This window comes from Hippoglossus stenolepis, chromosome 14, assembly GCF_022539355.2.
Source record: "Hippoglossus stenolepis isolate QCI-W04-F060 chromosome 14, HSTE1.2, whole genome shotgun sequence".
NCBI lineage: Eukaryota > Metazoa > Chordata > Actinopteri > Pleuronectiformes > Pleuronectidae > Hippoglossus > Hippoglossus stenolepis.
Window position 1 is genome coordinate 928,157 of NC_061496.1, and position 17,067 is coordinate 945,223.

General features: G+C 44.9%; 1 protein-coding gene across 6 annotated transcripts in view; it reads right to left on the reverse strand.

Moving 5' to 3' along the window:
- Window positions 1-17,067, reverse strand: part of nfia (nuclear factor I/A) — a 133,367-nt gene that overhangs the window by 89,694 nt on the left and 26,606 nt on the right. Inside the window, exon 1 of one of the 6 annotated variants that reach the window (XM_047343166.1) lies at window positions 6,983-7,522. The exons of 3 other annotated variants lie outside the window; for them this stretch is intronic. In XM_047343166.1, the coding sequence (XP_047199122.1) occupies window positions 6,983-6,994 (12 nt within the window). In that variant the 5' untranslated portion in view covers window positions 6,995-7,522. Of the gene's footprint in view, window positions 1-3,336; window positions 4,480-6,982; window positions 7,523-17,067 lie in introns of those variants that run through there. 2 more of the 6 variants (XM_035176048.2, XM_047343169.1) reach the window with 2 other exon arrangements.

A 17,067-nucleotide genomic window follows, 5' to 3' on the forward strand; every position in this document is an offset into this window, starting at 1 on the left:
CGTGTCCGCTCCTCGTCTGCGGTGGAGTTTCCTCAGTGGCAGCTGAATAAAAGGCCGCCTGGTTAAAACATGCCGAGGCGTTTTGGGAGCGGATGTGTGACGCGGCTCCCCGGGGTTCTTTCTTCGTCTCTTTTGGGGTCATTCTTTCTTTCAGCGGTTTCCCACTGAGGAAATTGGCGTTTCTAAACCGGCGAAGGGAGAGTGGCCGTCTGAGCGGCGGACTGGAGCTTACACGCTCCCCCCGCTGCACCTTGGTGACAGATGTAATGGGCTCCAAATAACAGGCCTGTAACAACAACCCCCTGAATAACAGTCATTTAGAGGAGCAATAATGGTAATCCTCCATGTCTCCCTCCTTCCCTCCCACCCTCCCACCGCCTATTGACACCCACACCGACACACTGAGGGAATTATCAGCGTGGCGCTCGGGCTCAGAAGCTCAGTCGAGCCGCCGAGGTTTCCCCGTTAACGTCTGCCGACGGCAGCGGCAGCCTCGACGACGCCAAACACACCACGGAGGGAGATCTATACAAACTGAATTCAATCAGACGCTCCGAGATTTAACTACAGCAGCGACACCAGGATCAGAGCCGGAGCCGCTCTGTGTGAGGGCCACACGGGGACGCGAGGCCCCCGACCCACCCTCTGAACCACAACTCACCTAAACACGACAAATAAAGAATCTGCTCTTTAAACGAATCAGTGTTCAAAGCAAAAGCGTTTGCGATGCAGCGGGAGGTTCACAGTGTTTCACGTGCTTTAGGTCTCAGGGACAGAGGCTCAATGAACAGACGTTCATTCAGCGTATAAGAGGATTTAAGATTCAGGATTGTGTTTATTTTCATTTTTCAGAGTATTTTCATACTCAGGATCTACCTGAGTCCGATGTTTCCTGGTTTCGAGGTCACAGCCGATCACGTCTGATGTCTCAGTGTCGCAATTTATGTTGATAAGCAAACGAATAAATGAAAATATGCCGAGTTGAGCAGAATGAAAGACGTCGCATTTGTACAAAAAACACGCCTGTTCAGATTTAATAAACCCAGAATTCACTGTTCCCACGTCTGTGTTGTTCTTATCTTTAATTCTTCATTTTTCTGTTTTCTACAAACTTCCACTCAAAGAAAATAAAGTAAGATCAACATGTTTAAAATCTATTTTCTTTAAAATCAATCAAAACTCAAACAACATAAGAAGAAACCAACAAACATCTGGTTCCGCCACCGCGTCATAACAACAGAAACTCTTCTTCTGCTCTCACAAAATTCATCCCTTATTGAAACACACATTTTTCTATAATCATCTTTTAAAAGTGAAATTGCGATTGAAATTTTTTTATAAAATTGTAAATTTCGTTTTGGGGCGCCCCCTCCTGGTTGAGGGAAGAAACGCACTTAACGCATAACTTCAAAAACAGGAGCCGACTCTCGGGATAAAACTTAAAGTTTCAGGTTTGATTAATATTTCTTTAAATCTGTAATTTCAGCAGAAGTGTGTGATCAGCTGACAGGAGGTTTTATGAAGCTGCCAGCGTCTGATGTTATGAGCCAATATCCACTTTAAATAATAAATCTGTATTTTTAGTGCCAAACATGTTGATATTAAAAACCATCTGAAAGGAGTCTGCTGGACAGACGCGCCTGACGAGGATCAACTGGATCACAAACACAAGCAGCTCCTACTCACACACAAGGTTTTCAATGAGGAAAATAAAAATCATAAATAGGAGAAATTCATGCTCAGCAATTAAAATGAGCAAACGTTTAAAAAAAAAGAATTTAAAAAGAAGCCAACATCTGCTGAGAGACTTTTGCTGCGACACTTCACTGAGGAGGAGGATTTGTGAAACGCGGAGGCAGCGTCTGCTGATTATTGGTTTTACTGATAATCTGATTAAACGTTAAAGCTGCGTTGCTGCGGTTTGAGACTCGTCTTGAAACGCGTCTCAGGCCCGGCCCCACGCTGCAGCCACAGAATCAACAAGGCGCTTGGGGGTTCAGTCAAAATCAGGAAAATAAAGATCCAGCTTCCTGAGTCATGACTGGATCCTGATTATTATTATTTACACCCAGGATCAATACATCACATCATTTACAAATTGTTATAATTAAATATCAGTTTATTGTATATAAATATATTTTGATCAAGAATAATAAAACATGAAATTTAACTGCATTTCAAATTCTCACAATCAAATTAATTTCTAATCATCTGATTATTTCAAATATTTTCTGTATTAAAACTAAATCAGTGAATTATGTGTGATTTGTATAATTTAATCATTTCTAATTTTTCTCTTATTAGGAAGAAGCTGAAGTGAATTTTAGGAAAATATGAACAAGATATAGAGAAAATCTGAATAATCCCCAGGTCACTGTGAAATCCTATTTCCACCTCTGACCCTCAACACATCCCTGAGCTAAAACAAAGGGATTTTATTAAATTTAGTTTAATGGTGGATAATTATGCGAAATGTTTTAATTAGAATTCCGGATCAGAGCAGGTAATAAATCCTGAATAATGTAACTTGTGGAGTAAAGTGCGGTTTGTGACCTCGGCTCACCTCTGACACGAAGTGTGTGTGTCGAGGCCTGAGCTGCAGCACAAAGTGAACAATTAACACAACGGGATCAACCTGCAGCTCCGAGCAGCCGAGGACAGGCTGTGGGAGCCCGCAGCACACGAGCCGCTCCTCCTGCACCGGCCGCTCCTCCTGCACCGGCCGCTCCTCCTGCACCGGCCGCTCCTCCTGCACCAGGAGGAGCGGCTCACTCGAGAGAAACTGTCAAAGTGTAAACTTCTGCACCGGAGTGGTTCTGAGCCGCGGAGACTCGGATGGAACTTACAAACTGAGATAACCGACAAAGTTGACGCAGCAACACTTTGCGCAAAGTATGGCGTTCAATACATAGAGGGGGCCTTCTCCAAAATGAACCGAACCCCCCCCACTTCTCCTCTCCCGGAGCTGCGGAGCTGCGTGACCGGGCAGCGGAGCCTGGACCGGGCCGGTGCCCGGGGAGCCGCCGGGGCAGAGCTGCAGCCCCGCGAGGAACCAGCGCGAGCCGCGGCTCCGAGCTCCGCACAGACACACACTTTGTTACACAGCTCAACAACTGAAGTGCGAAACACAACATTATTACTCCAGTTCAATAATCTGCGTAAAGTTTGGAGTCCGCCATGTGCTGCTGCAGCGGAGAGACGGTCACACACACTCACACACACAGACACACACACACACACACACACACTGATCCACAGCGTGTGTGTGTGTGCGCGCACAGTCAATGTGCTGCACAACAACACGTTAAGACAAAGTCAAAGTTAGAAATCACTCACCTGTGTCAGACATAGCGGTGAATACATATCTGTAGGATCTAATCTTAGATCTGGAAGGTGTGTGTGTTTGTGTGCGTGTGGTTACTGTATCTCCAGCCTGTGTGTGCGCGTGCGTGTGCGCAGTGTGTGAAAAGGAAAGAAGAGAAGAAGAAGGAGAGAGAGGGGGAATAGAGCCCTCCTTTTGCCCCCTTCGCTTTCACATTTCCAACCAGGGCTGAACTTTGACCCCGCCTCGGGTTACATACAGTCCGGACCTGTTAGAGGCCCTCCGCCGGGGAGCGCGCAACTTTCAGCCCGGACACCAAGCACATCTCCGGCGACAGGAGACAAGAGTCCCGTTAGAGGAGCGACACGGGGAAGTCACGGGGCAGCCCGGTGCGCTGTCGGTGCTGCGGGCTGAGGCGAGAGTGGCCGGTGGGGGCGGAGGAGGAGGTGGTGGTGCACGGTGCAAAGCTCCAAAACGTCCCGAAACTGCATTACGCAGATCCACGGCGACCGGCGGACCTCGGCAACATGTCTACCCGTCCTGCGGCGCGCTGCGGCCGGCGTGCGGCGGTGCGGCTCCTCGGTGCTCGGGACGGAGGGCGCGGTGTAGCGGCGGCAGCAGAGTCCCGGGGAAAGAGCTGTGGCGAGGGAGGAAGAAAGAAAAGACGCGGGATCCCTGAGCTGCCAGACGGCCGCCTCGCCTCTGAATCCACCGACAGCTGCTCTCCGGTAATTTATCACCGGCAGGAGGAGACGGAGAGAGCGAGGGGGGGGAGAGAGAGCTGTCCCGGACACAGAGCGCCACCTCCGCTGCTGCTGCTCAGCACCGGGACCTCCACGCGCTCCGGCCCCCGCCGGACTGCGTCGGTGTGCGCGTGTGAGAGTGTGAAAGTGTGTGTGCGTGCGCGTGTGTGTGGCCGCGGACCGTGCGCACTGACCCTGCAGAGCTGAACCCGATCACACGCACTGCGGATCGATCGCACATCGATCCTCCGCGCGCACTTTCCCAAAGTACAATACAGCGATGCCGCTGCTGTGCGCGTGCACGTGCAGCAGAATTCCCGTGCACTCCGGGATCGCTCCGCTGAGGAGGATCCTGCAGAAAGTGATCAGGCTGGAGGGGATCGACCCAGATCGATCACAGGAGGGAGAAGTCAACAATTGTGTTTGAGAGTTTACGCTGAGGAGGAGGAGGAGGAGGAGGAGGAAGAGGAGGAGGAGGAGGAGAAGAGAAGAGGAGGAGGAGAAGAGAAGGAGAAGGAGGGAGGAGGAAGAGGAGAAGAGAAGAAGAGGAGGAGGAGGAGGAGGAGAAGAGAAGGAGGAGGAGGAGGAGGAGGAATCCTCTGATTCTGCACAAGTTCACACGACGCACTGACACCGACTCTCCCCTGAACCAGCCCCGCTAACAACTCGTCACTGCCCCGGTGTGAGAGAGACAACAACCTCCAGAAGCACCAAGCACCGTGCGCGCGTGTGCGTGTGTGTTTATTTAAGCCTGATAAAATAATAAAACTGATAAATGCCCTACACACACACACACACACACACACACACACACACACACACACACACACACACACACACACACACACACACACACACACACACACACACACACACACACACACACACATATCGATGATGCTCATATTGAGATGCTCTTATTATAGTCACCTATAATATTTATATTACTTTTAACTTTTATCATATCTTTTTATTGAATCTGATATTTGCTTTATTTATAATTTTTCTGACAGATTCTGAGTTTTTTTTCTGCCTCATTCTTTCAAGTCATTTCTGTGTTATGGTTTTCCTGTTTGTCACGGATGAGCCCACAGACCCTCGCCCCCCCGACACTGATCAACAAGGTGTTAAATGACACAAACTAGGTCCTGAGGTGTTGATGCTTATATCGAATCCCATGAGATCCTGTTATCTTCACACACTGATCCTGGAGCGACTACATCTCGTAAAGAAAATAAACTTCTGGATGTGAAACAATAGTCATGTTTGTAAAAAAGGAGGAAAATGTTCCGACCTGTTAAATGCTGCTTTGAAGGTTCAGCTTTATTATTTCTACATATTAGAAAATGAAGATTCTCTGTTGCAATAAACAGATTAAACTCATGTTTCAGTCACATGTTCAGATAAATGGGTGATAAGTTAAAAGTCTCCTAAAACCAGAACGTCCATTTAGTCGCTTCACACCTCGGAGTGAAAAGCGTTCCCGTGTTTTTCCCTGCAGGTCAGCGAGGATCCACACATCACACAGAGCCAGATCCACTAACAGCGCCCCCTACATACATCATCCACACCGAGCCCACTGAGCATCAACTGATGTGGTCGCCTGAGAATTAGTGAGTGTTGTTCTCCTGTCAAGTTGATCTGGTAAAAACAGGGATGATTTCAAACACTTAAGAACCATAAAGTCTCGTCTGAGCACCACACACTCTATAAAAAACCTTTACTGGGACATAAGAGGAATATTAGTCAGTAGAGATGCTATAGGAGTTTCCATAAAATTCAACAAAGCCTCTGTAAAGCCACAGACACTGAGATCGTCCCCATAGGATCATTAAAGACGATAGAAGAGGAGAAATAAATCACCAGTAAGAACCACAGCGTAAAACTCTACGTGCACACAGTGCACACTGAGAGGGAAAATATCAAAAACCACCATCCTGTTACCAACTGAACTCAAATCCACACACACTTTAATCTGTTATATTACATCCTTACTTCAGAAATACAAATCTAATTCAGTGCAGCTCACTGACGGTGACGTACAAGTGATGTGAATCACTGCAGTGAGGCTGCGTAAACTCTGTAAGAACTGACCTGAGAGCAGAGGACAACAACACACAGTGTGAAAGCCCGACATGCAGATAGGACTCTGATATTAATACTGTGGGCGATGAGAGAATAATAAATCACAATACGCTCTCTAATATGCTGAGTGGGGGCTTTAAACCCCGACAGGAATATTATCAGTAATTTAAAGTCATAATATAAAGTAAATAAGAGACATGCAGAGTTTAATAGCAGCAGGTTTGTAAATAACAGGAGGTAAAACGTCTCTATGGAGTTACTGTGACTCTTCAGGGCAACCATACAAGCTTTACATTATTATTATAGTGATGATTATTATTAAAGTGATGATTATTAGAGTGATGATTATTAGAGTGATGATTATTATTATAGTGATGATAATTATTATAGTGATGATTATTTTTATTAGAGTGATGAATATTATTATTATTATTATTATAGTGATAAAATACCGTATTAATTTAAACCATGTAGGAATATAACAGGAAAAACATTAAATAAAACTATCAATGACACGCGCACACTTGTCATTTAGCATCTTTCTGTTGACCAACACCGCCTCCAGCTGCCGCATGAGCCAATCAGGACCCGCCACGTCACCGCACCGATCTCTGACTGCGCTGTAATTGGACGAACCCGAGGAATTTGAACGTCAGATCGGCGTCTGATTGGACGAGAAATTAAAGTAGAAGAAGGGGGAAAAGAAGTTCCCGTGGTGTGCGCGCACACGAGAACGCGCTTGTGCAGTGCATTCCTCAGGACCACTGGTACAGATACATGAATAAGTAGCGATGAGGTCACACGCACTGATCCCTCACGGACACGTGCTCACCATCGTAAACATTGAAGAGCCGGTGAGAAAGTTTGATGCCCCCGCAGACAACACGTTGATTAACGGTAACAAGGCTCCGCAGCTCCGGGCTGGATCCAGACTGAGCTCCGGTCCTGGCTCGGCTCGGCAGCTCGTCCTTCCTCTCCGTGTCCTGCTCGGCTCGGCTCGGCACGGGTCACGGACTCTGCAGAAGTTGCATCAGTCTCTTGTGTGTTTGTTTATGTCCACAGCAACTCCTCCTCTTCTGTTTCTTCTTCCTGTCCCGCTGGAAGCACATAACCCGGTTCAGCTCGGTGTGACCCGGTACAGCACGGTTCAGCCTGCTCCGTGCATGGGGGCGCAGCTGCAGCCCTGCAGCAGGGGGCGTGGAGCCGAGTCGGTGCTCCGGTTCCCGCTAATCTGTGCACGCTGCACGCGTGCGTTTCCCCGCGTGGAGTTTTGCGGAGTCCTGCGCGTGCGTGTATGAAGGGGAGCGGAGACAGAGTGTTCACACGCACGAACAGCCGCTCGTCACGCACCTGGCTCATCCCGCGCACAGTCCGGCTGCGGCTCAGAGAAGGAGGCTCGTTCACACCCTCACACAAAGTCACGTGAAAAAAACTCGAACGCGTGAAAGACCCGCGCGTGCACGTGAAGCCCTCACACTGTGTTTGACACGTGTCACAGCCCTGATGTGAAGAGCTTCATCCTGACTCTGGAGCCTGAGGGAGAAGGAGCTGGACTCCAGCCTCACGTCCTCCTCCAGGTCGCCATCATTAGTGTTAAACAGAACTGATTCTGTTCTGTTGGAGAAACATTGGACTTGTGCGATTAAAGAGTCCGACAGTAAACGGTGTAGCAGAACAGGTCCATCTATCATCTTGTCTTCTTCAGGGTCTCTGGAAGGTCCCAGTGACGGCCTCCGGACCTTCTGCAGTTTCTCAGCCTAGCAGCAGGAGAGCCAGTGGGGGGGGTTCTAACACTAACAGACGCAAAAAGGCAAAAACTAAATAACAGCAAATATCTCAGGATGAAAAAGCAGCGCCACAGACGAAGGTGTCAGGAGAGTTTGTGGTGATGGAAGCTAACTGGACCTTCTCCGGAGGTCATGTCTGGAAAGGGCTAGAGAGAGACTAACAACCTGAGGCAGATATAGAGTCACCAGGTAACCCGATGTCTTTGGACTGTGGGAGGAGCCAGAGTATCCGGAGGACACACTCCCCATAGAAAGATCCCAGCCGAACCGGGATTCGAACCGGAAACCTTCTACGTGTGAGGCAACATGTCGCCCTATGTAACATCCTGCTTATTGAAGTTGCTGTGAGGTGAGAGTCTGTTTAACTGACCTCCCTGAATCATGACCCCCCTGCTGCTTCTGGTTTGAATCCAGTCATCTGAACAGAGTTGATCTTCGATGCTCTGGTTCCAAACCAGTCTGCTGCTGCTCCCACAGACGCCTCGTTTGCTGGTTGGAAAAACAGCTGAGCCAATCAGAGCCCTGCAGATGGCCTGAAACGAGGAAGTCGTGTTTCCGCACCGTGACGAGAACGATCAGATCAACGCAGCTTCACAGATGGTTATAAATTCATCCAGCGTACGTAAGTGAATTAAATTTAGCTCCTGTTCATTGAAAAAATAAAAACAAACCAAAGTTTCTCAGTGGAGGAGCTTTGACCTCTAATTATTTCCCTGTAAGCTGAGCGTGTCAGGAGTTTGTCTTGTGAAGCTCCTGTTTGTTTGAGGCTCTTTCTAAATAAATGTGAGCACTGGTGTTGACCTGAGCAGATCTCTTCCTCTGCGGCGTCTCACTCGTCCCCGGCTGCAGGCGGCGAGCGACGAGTCGTCCGAGGTTAATGAACAGAAGCTTTTATGTTAATAGAAGGACAGCCGGTGTGATTTAACAAGACAATCTGCAGATTTACTTCTCTCAAACACATCGGAGCTGCGGCTGCACGTTATTATCTGGCTAAACAACGTCTCAGCAATGAAGGTCGAGACAAAGAGAAGGTAATTAGATTACAGCAATTAAATTGTTTAGTTATTTTCTCTGGATATGATCACTAATCTTAGTAATCATGCAGCGCTCACACAGGAGCCGCTTCACAGCCACGAGAATCGGGGGAAAACACAGATTCATCTTCTCTGAGCCTGAGCACAAATCACCTGAGCTGACGTGAGGATGGTTCACACCCGAGTTTACAGAGAATCACCAGGTACAACGACAAGAATCAACTCTAAACTGCTGCTTTATGTGAAGGACACACATTTTTCAAGGTTCAGGTTAAAGCTTCAGATTCATTATCACTCGGCAAAGATCGAAACGTCACAGAAAGAAAATCTGATTAAAAAGCGCTGTGGTGTTTGTTCTGAATCTGACGTGTTTCTGTGAGCACGTTAACATGATCACCACATTCATGTTCAATTTGACTTTACAGGAGAAACGTTATAAATCTTTTATTCCATATATTAACTCATCTCAAATGTTTCTATTCTATTCTTTTTGATCCACTGGGAAATCAGGTTTCAAAACAGTTCCTCTAACCAACAAGACAAATACCTACAGGCCAAAAATTCTAATGAACAGAAATATCAAATATAAAAAGAAGTATATAAACAACAGCTCAGTGGTTTTTGCAGGTAGATTGTATAATTAGGATTTAAATCCAGGACCAGACTATGAACTGGTTTGGAGTTAAGTGTGGTGACCACAGACAGGATTGTCTTCAGTGGAAGACGAGTCTGTAACTAACGATATGGACAAAGTATCCAGATTCTTTAAAACCACATGATAGAAATACTCCATAACAAGTAGAATTCCTGCAGGACACGTTAATACTTCTGATGCATTCATATATAAACACATTTAATATTGTGGAGCTGCTTCTGAGTGTGTTGATTTAAATCAGAATATTCTGGTTCTGATCCTTTTCAGGATGCGACGTTCACAACATGAGAAAGTTCAGAATCCAGGTCACTGAGGGTTTTATGTTTCTGTTTCATCTTGTTTCATGAGCATCTCGTGTCGTCAGTAGAATCATCGTAGTGTCCATGTCCAGGTTTGACAGAATATCATATTTTCAGGTCTTCCTTCACATCTCAGTTCTGACTCATAACTTCATTGTTTGTTCAACACAGATGAAAAATTAACCTCACGTTTCTCTGTAAACTTCATGTTTTTGTTGATGAACTGAACTCAGCAGAAAAAGAACCTGAGGCGCCATCTAGAGATGATGGGATTAAACTACAGCAGTGAAGAGTGTGAAGAGACAGAAACACAACGTCCTGCTCTGTTCTCCTCTACACATCGACCACATCAACAACCACCACATCGACCATCACAACCATCACAACAACCACATCTACAACCACATCGACCATCACAACCATCACAACAACCACATCTACAATCACATCAACCATCACAACAACCACATCTACAACCACATCAACCATCACAACAACCACATCTACAACCACATTAACCATCACATCAACCACATCAATTTTTCATTTTTTACTTTAAGAACAAAAAAACTAATTATATTCGAGACTCATTTTAAAATACACAGTCAAGCTGTTTACTGTTAAAACTACATCCATTAATTAATTTAAAATATAATTAGCATCTGTTAATTCAATAACATCTGTAAAATAAATAGTTAAACTGCAGCAAATCTAATTATTGATCATTTTAATTTGAGTTTACCTGAAGATGAACTTGAATTGTTTAATAATGACTCATAATGATTCATTATAAATGTCCTGTGGAAAAGCAGATGCATTTATTGTTGTAATTATGAATGAATGTGTGAGTAAAGAGTATCTCTTAGATTCCTGCTCAGCATTTAAATGACACTCAAATGAAAGATTTAACAGCGACATCAGTTTCCAGAACCCGACTCTGTGACTCTGAATGATTCACGACAAACACCAATGAGCCTGAAGTTCCCCAGCAGCATCTCCCCCTTCTCCTACAAGTATACAAGTTACTTCTTTTATTTGTTTTTAGCTTTAAACGGCCGACAGATACATCTGAGCTCCTGTGCCCGTTTCCACTCCTACATCCCTCAGGGCCACTGAACAGCTGATCCGGGTTCGTCCCTTGGTCCAGACTAAAGTTAAATGTGATGCTGCCTTTCCTGTTGCAGCAGTTTAAGTCCTTTGACATATTCAGAGAGACTTTGACTTTATTTTAATTCCATTCTTGTACTTCTTAGTTTTTATTGTACAGCACTTGTTTTAAATGTGCCTTTTAAATAGACTTGACTTGATTTAAAGTTAGACCAAATCAAACCGTCCAAACTTTGATTATCTTTCGACCGACATGTCTCCAGGTCACAGAAAAGTGCAGCCACAGACAGAGCCGTACAAAAGGTTGAGCGACACTTGACGTTCAACTCAAACGTGACTCTGAACAAATCAGTGTCTTGAATCCCTCAGTGAGTGAAGGGGGACGCTAAAGGGGGGGTTGCCCTTCGTGCTTCAGGATTTCTGTGCACGTCCCTGCACACAGGGGACTCACTTTATATCGTTCATAGAAAATGTATGAGTGCAATGTGGTGTTTGACCAGGACGTTTGTTCTGCAGAGACGTGCTGCTGCCGTCTAAACGAGGAAGTTTCAGAAAGTAGAGTTTTTATTTAACTTAAAAATCCACACGTCTGACGACTGAAGGAAACTTCTCCATTGTGTCGTCGACGTCGTCACCAGGCGACCAATCAGACGTGAAGAGAAGGTCAAAACCTCAACACAGACATCACCATGGCAACGGGTTGATGTCAGTGGAAAATACTGTGGGACCACAACCTGCACGTGTGTGTGTGAGAGAGATGGGGGGCTCCACCTGCTCCCACTGAGCTGCTGCCAGGCTGGAGATCAGCCAACAGCACCAGGCCTGAAACCAAGTCTGCACCAAGCTCGCACTACCAGAGAGAGAGTGAGGGAGAGAGAGAGCAAAGAAGTGAGAAAGGGAGAGAGTGCGAAAGAGAGCGAGAGACTCATGAAATATGTTTTTAACAATTCAAAATGAATAAGTTCTGTGTTTAAACAGACTCTCCTGGTTTTAACTAATATCTCTGCAGCAAAAACACGTTCAACACTTATTCAACACTTTTAAAACCTGATGCCTCTTGAAACCTGCAGACGTCCCGTGTCCTCGTCTCAAGCCACAAAAACGTGCTTAATGGACAACGTGAGATTTAAATAAAAAGCTAATGGCAGCAGCAGCTTCACAGAAACAGCTCAGCTCTCATTTGACTGAGAAACGGAAGAAAAGAACCCCGGAGCCGTCGTGTGTTGACGACCTTGGCGGCACGGACGAGGTTCTGCTTGGCGTCTGAAAACACAAACATGTGCCACGAGTGTCCGCGCCAGAAAATCATCTCTCAGATAATAAACTCATCTCACTCAGATGATACAAAACTCTTCTTCTGCTGTGTGTGTGTGTGTGTGTGTACAACAGAAGAAGAGGATGAAACAGGAAGGCAGTTGTGTTGTGAGAGGGAGGCAGGAGGAACAGATGGCCTGGCAGAGCATGGGGAGAGGCCGGAACCCCCCCACCCTCTGACCGACTTTCATTGATGAGCCAGAGAGTGTGTGTGTGTGTGTGTGTGTGTGTGTGTGTGTGTGTGTGTGTGTGTGTGTGTGTGCACGTGTTAGACACATATGCCATCACACAATATTATTTAGAACAGCACCACCCCGACTATTTCAAGTTTACACAAAAAGACGGAGGTGGAGCGTCTCGTCTCAGTCGTTCATCGAGCTCATAGAAATCAGACAAAGACGCGTTCCTGAACGCAGCTGCTCGAGTGCCTGCGTTCACACTGGACACAAATAGAAAGTGGCTGATTAATTTCACCATTTCATCAAAATGAATGAACCTCACAGATAAACGAGTCCGTTACAGAAAGTTGACAATTTCACAAACGTGTAATTATGCTCAGTGTCTGCTGGAGTCCACACCCACCACAGACCTGCAGCTCCCACCGGATGCGTCACGCAGACACAAGCAGGGTTTCACCCGCCAGGGAAAGTGAAACAGGAAGCAGGGGAGTAGTTGATGGTCATCTCACGGGATCTTTACATTTCCCTCAGACAAACACGGTGAGAAATCAACTTCTCAGCGGTGAGGGAGGACACTCGACCCCGGCGCCGCCTGGACCTGCTGGGACCCGAGTTTAGAAACGATGTTCAAGTTCGGACACGTCGAATAAAAAGCTTAATTTTTACTTTTGTGAGTTAAAACACTCGGACCACTGTCTTCTGACAGAGTTTACCATGTGCTTAATAATAACTGAGTGAGAACCTGGCGACGTCCATGATCCCAACACGTCAACACGTCTGTTTGTTCATCGCTGATACTCATGAACATCTCTGACTGAATCTCACACTCTCGGATCACGTAATGAATTGAACTCGTCGATAAACGGACTAATCAAAGCTTTTATCTACAGATGAAACACTGATCCACGTTTCTATCTGATGTCCTTTCTGTGCAAAGACCTTTCCGGTGTGTAACGTCCTGACTTTCACCTGAACAACAAACAGGAGTCTGGACGCAGCAGATTTCAGAGGAACCATCTGAAGCCTCGTCTTCCATCCTGACCGAGGAGGGTCAAGGTAAACCAGACTAACTGCTGGGGGGGACGGAGGACGAGTCGAGTCAGCGGTTCATCGGTGAACGGATAACAAAAATAAAAAAATCCTCCCATCTCCTCACCTCCGGCCTCCCCCGGAGAGAGAGAGAGAGAGAGTGGAATCAAACTCTGCTCAGTTTATGGATCCAGTCGAGGAAAAGTTTTACATTATAGCTCACGAAAATATCTGTTAAGTGCTGAAGGGAAAGCAGCGAGGGGTCAGAGGTCAGCACTGACAAGAGACGAGCTCCTCAGATTCGTCTTCGTCTCTTCTTCTTTCTGTCTCACATATCTGAACCAGTCTCTCTCACACACACACACACACATTATTAATGCCTTGGCAGCAGATTGCCCACGCACACCAGGTTTCACCAGGACCCAACCTGACTGGGCGCCCAAAAAATATTCTGCCGTCTTTGAGCAGGAAGAAGGAAGCCTGCAGGCGGCGAGATGATGGGGGGAACGTAGGCAAGCTGTCAGCAGGGCCGGGCATATGCTGGGCCCCCCCACCACCACCACCACTCCCTTCTCCACCCCCCTAAAAAAAAAACTCCTCCGCCCACGCCCCCCCGCTCCAGACCTCCTTCTGTCTCTGCTCCACCAGGCAACCAGGCTGTGAACCAGTAAATCACACGAGAACCAGTCAGAGCATCACATGTTGTTCATAGTTTGGAGCTGAACAATTAAATATCAAGAATTATATCAATATCATTTCCATCAATAGCAAATAAAAATCCTCTTTTCCACTGGTGAGAAGTTCCACTAACATCTGGCTAACATCATTCACTCCCGGGTCACGTGACCGTGCAGGTTTTCATCGGCTCCAATCGCCTCTGATGGAAAAGTGACACACGGAAGAAATCTAATTATTTAATTAAATAATAGGAATAATTTGGCAAGACAGCGAAGTGAGAGAGTGCATGCATGACGCTGAACATGACGTATCGGGGGGGAAAGGCCCACTCCTCCTCTGGCACATGAAAGGTTTCCCCACATAAAAAAAAAACATTGTAAACCCACTGATTCTGGTGTGAAAGAGAATATGTAAGATTATCATTTCCCCTGGTTTGACTATTTATAGATATGTGTTCAAATAAAATGAACATTTTGTTCTGTTCTTTAAACAACATTTCTCACAAAGAGACACTGATGAAACATGTAGAGAAACCTGGAGGGGTCTCGAACATGAACATAATACATTTTAAACTCAGTGAGGAGGTTTGACACATAATCCATCAATTAAAAACCACAACCAGGAGCAATAATGAGTCTTTCAACTTTACAGAAATAATAATGTGACCATCAGATAATTATCGAATCCACTGACAGGATCTGCAGGTTTCAACGAGTTAAATTTGAGACTTTTTAAGACCTTATCGAATTAAATTGATAATAATAATAATAATAATAATAATAATAATAATAATAATAAACAATTAATAAATCATAACCCCCCCATAACCATACTGTCACACTGATGAGACCAACCATCTTATCATGTTTTATAGATTCTATTTAATTTGTCTTTTTCACCTGTGTATTGGAGCTACTGGTTCCTCGCTAGTTGGAATCATCTGATAAGTATGAAGCATTACAAGTGATTATTTCTGAGTTGTATCAAGTGATAATACATGTGTAAGAAATTATTATTTAGTAAAACAATAATTGCGTATTTGACCTCAACACCCGTGTTCAGGCACTTCCTCATATTATCTCTTCAAGCATTAAACTTCAAAGTAACATTTAAATCATGAGGAAAGATATGTTGAATGAACTTTAACACAATTAAGACCTAATATGTCATATTTGAAGGCGCTTAACACTTTTTAAGGCCTAAAGGTTTTTAGAATGTGGACACGAGCCTGTCGGGACAAATATTAGAAATGATTTTTGGGTTCGGGTCGGGTTTGGACATAAACAACCGAATAACCATCAGGTAACAGGTAAACTGAGCTGCACTCTAGTTCTGATGGTGCAGGGACGTAGCAACAGGGGAAGAACAACAGGCAACAGAAACAAGTCAATAATAAAATCTAACAGTAGTTTCAACCTGTTCTGATCTAATCACACACACACACACACACACACACTCACACTCACACACACACACTGTTCAACGGAGCGCAGTGAAAGACAGCTGCTTTAATCAGCTCGTTGTGTTTGTAATGGAGTGAATTCACCTGAACACAACAACACTGGAAGGTAACAAGGCAGGAAATGCTCCAACACACACACACACACACACAGATGTGGAGCCTCCCCCCCAAACACAATACGAAAACAACAGAGGAGACCTGCCAGCTGTTCCCATAAAAACAGCCAGTCTGCACACACAGCTGGAGACACACAAACACACACACACACACAGGCTGTGGCAGGTGTGAGGTGGGATGGGAACCAATGGGATCGCTGCGTTAATTAAAGTGAGGAGATGATTGATGTCACAGAGCTTCTGGTTTCTTATTGGGCAGCTGACCAGTCAGGTCGCTGCTGCAAGAAAATATAATTAACACTAATCAACACTTGTCTAATAATAATCAAAATAAAGATATAAATGAAGTGATTTGGGAGAAATAAAATATTAAATTATTCAAATATATTATTTTATTTGACGGCAGCAAGATGCAGCAGAAACAGTTTTAAAGTTTGTGAATCGGCTGTTTTCATTGTTTTATTCACACAGAACGAATCTGAAAATTATCATAAAATATTATAATTGTACATTTTCACACATCAACTAAACTGGTGTCAACCGGTGGTTCAGGGCTTTCAGGGCCGTTCAATGAGGCTCCGGGTCCAAGAGTCTCTCCACATCGAGACAAACATGAAAACTACCGAGACACAAGCCTCCCGTGTTAAATCTTAAACTCTGATACATGCTCTTTGTGGTCTACTCATGCCAACGTGTTTCCTGTATCATTGTGTGTTTGATCAAAGATTCATATCTATGTACAGAGATTATAAGGAATAATGAAGGACTCTGACAAACACTCTGAAGGTTTTTCACCGTTAAACCTCAGATATTTTATGTTTAAATATGCAAACAAGTCTTTATCAATGAATCAATTTCCATTAAAGTAAATCTGAATTCTGGATAAAACCAGGTTCAACCTTCTCATTCATTTTTAACTGAGGAGTTTTTTGTATTTGTTTTTATCACTTTACAAATCAGAAAATGTTGTTATCAAAACTGTTTTTCAGAATAAAATGAATTGTACATCAACAAATCCCTCAGTAAAAACCTTCAGAATAAAGGTCTGGTGAATGTAAGTGAATATCTTAAAGGATGATTTAAATCTACAGACGAGCAGATGTGATATGAAAACATCTGTGTATTTCAGATTCCACTGGTGTGAAAGAAAAAGAGTCAAACAGCCCAAAACCTTGTACGTGACCAACTCCCAAAATAAACCTCAGGACTTTTCTGAACCTTATTTCATTTCTAAATCAAACATTTAGATTTTTTTCC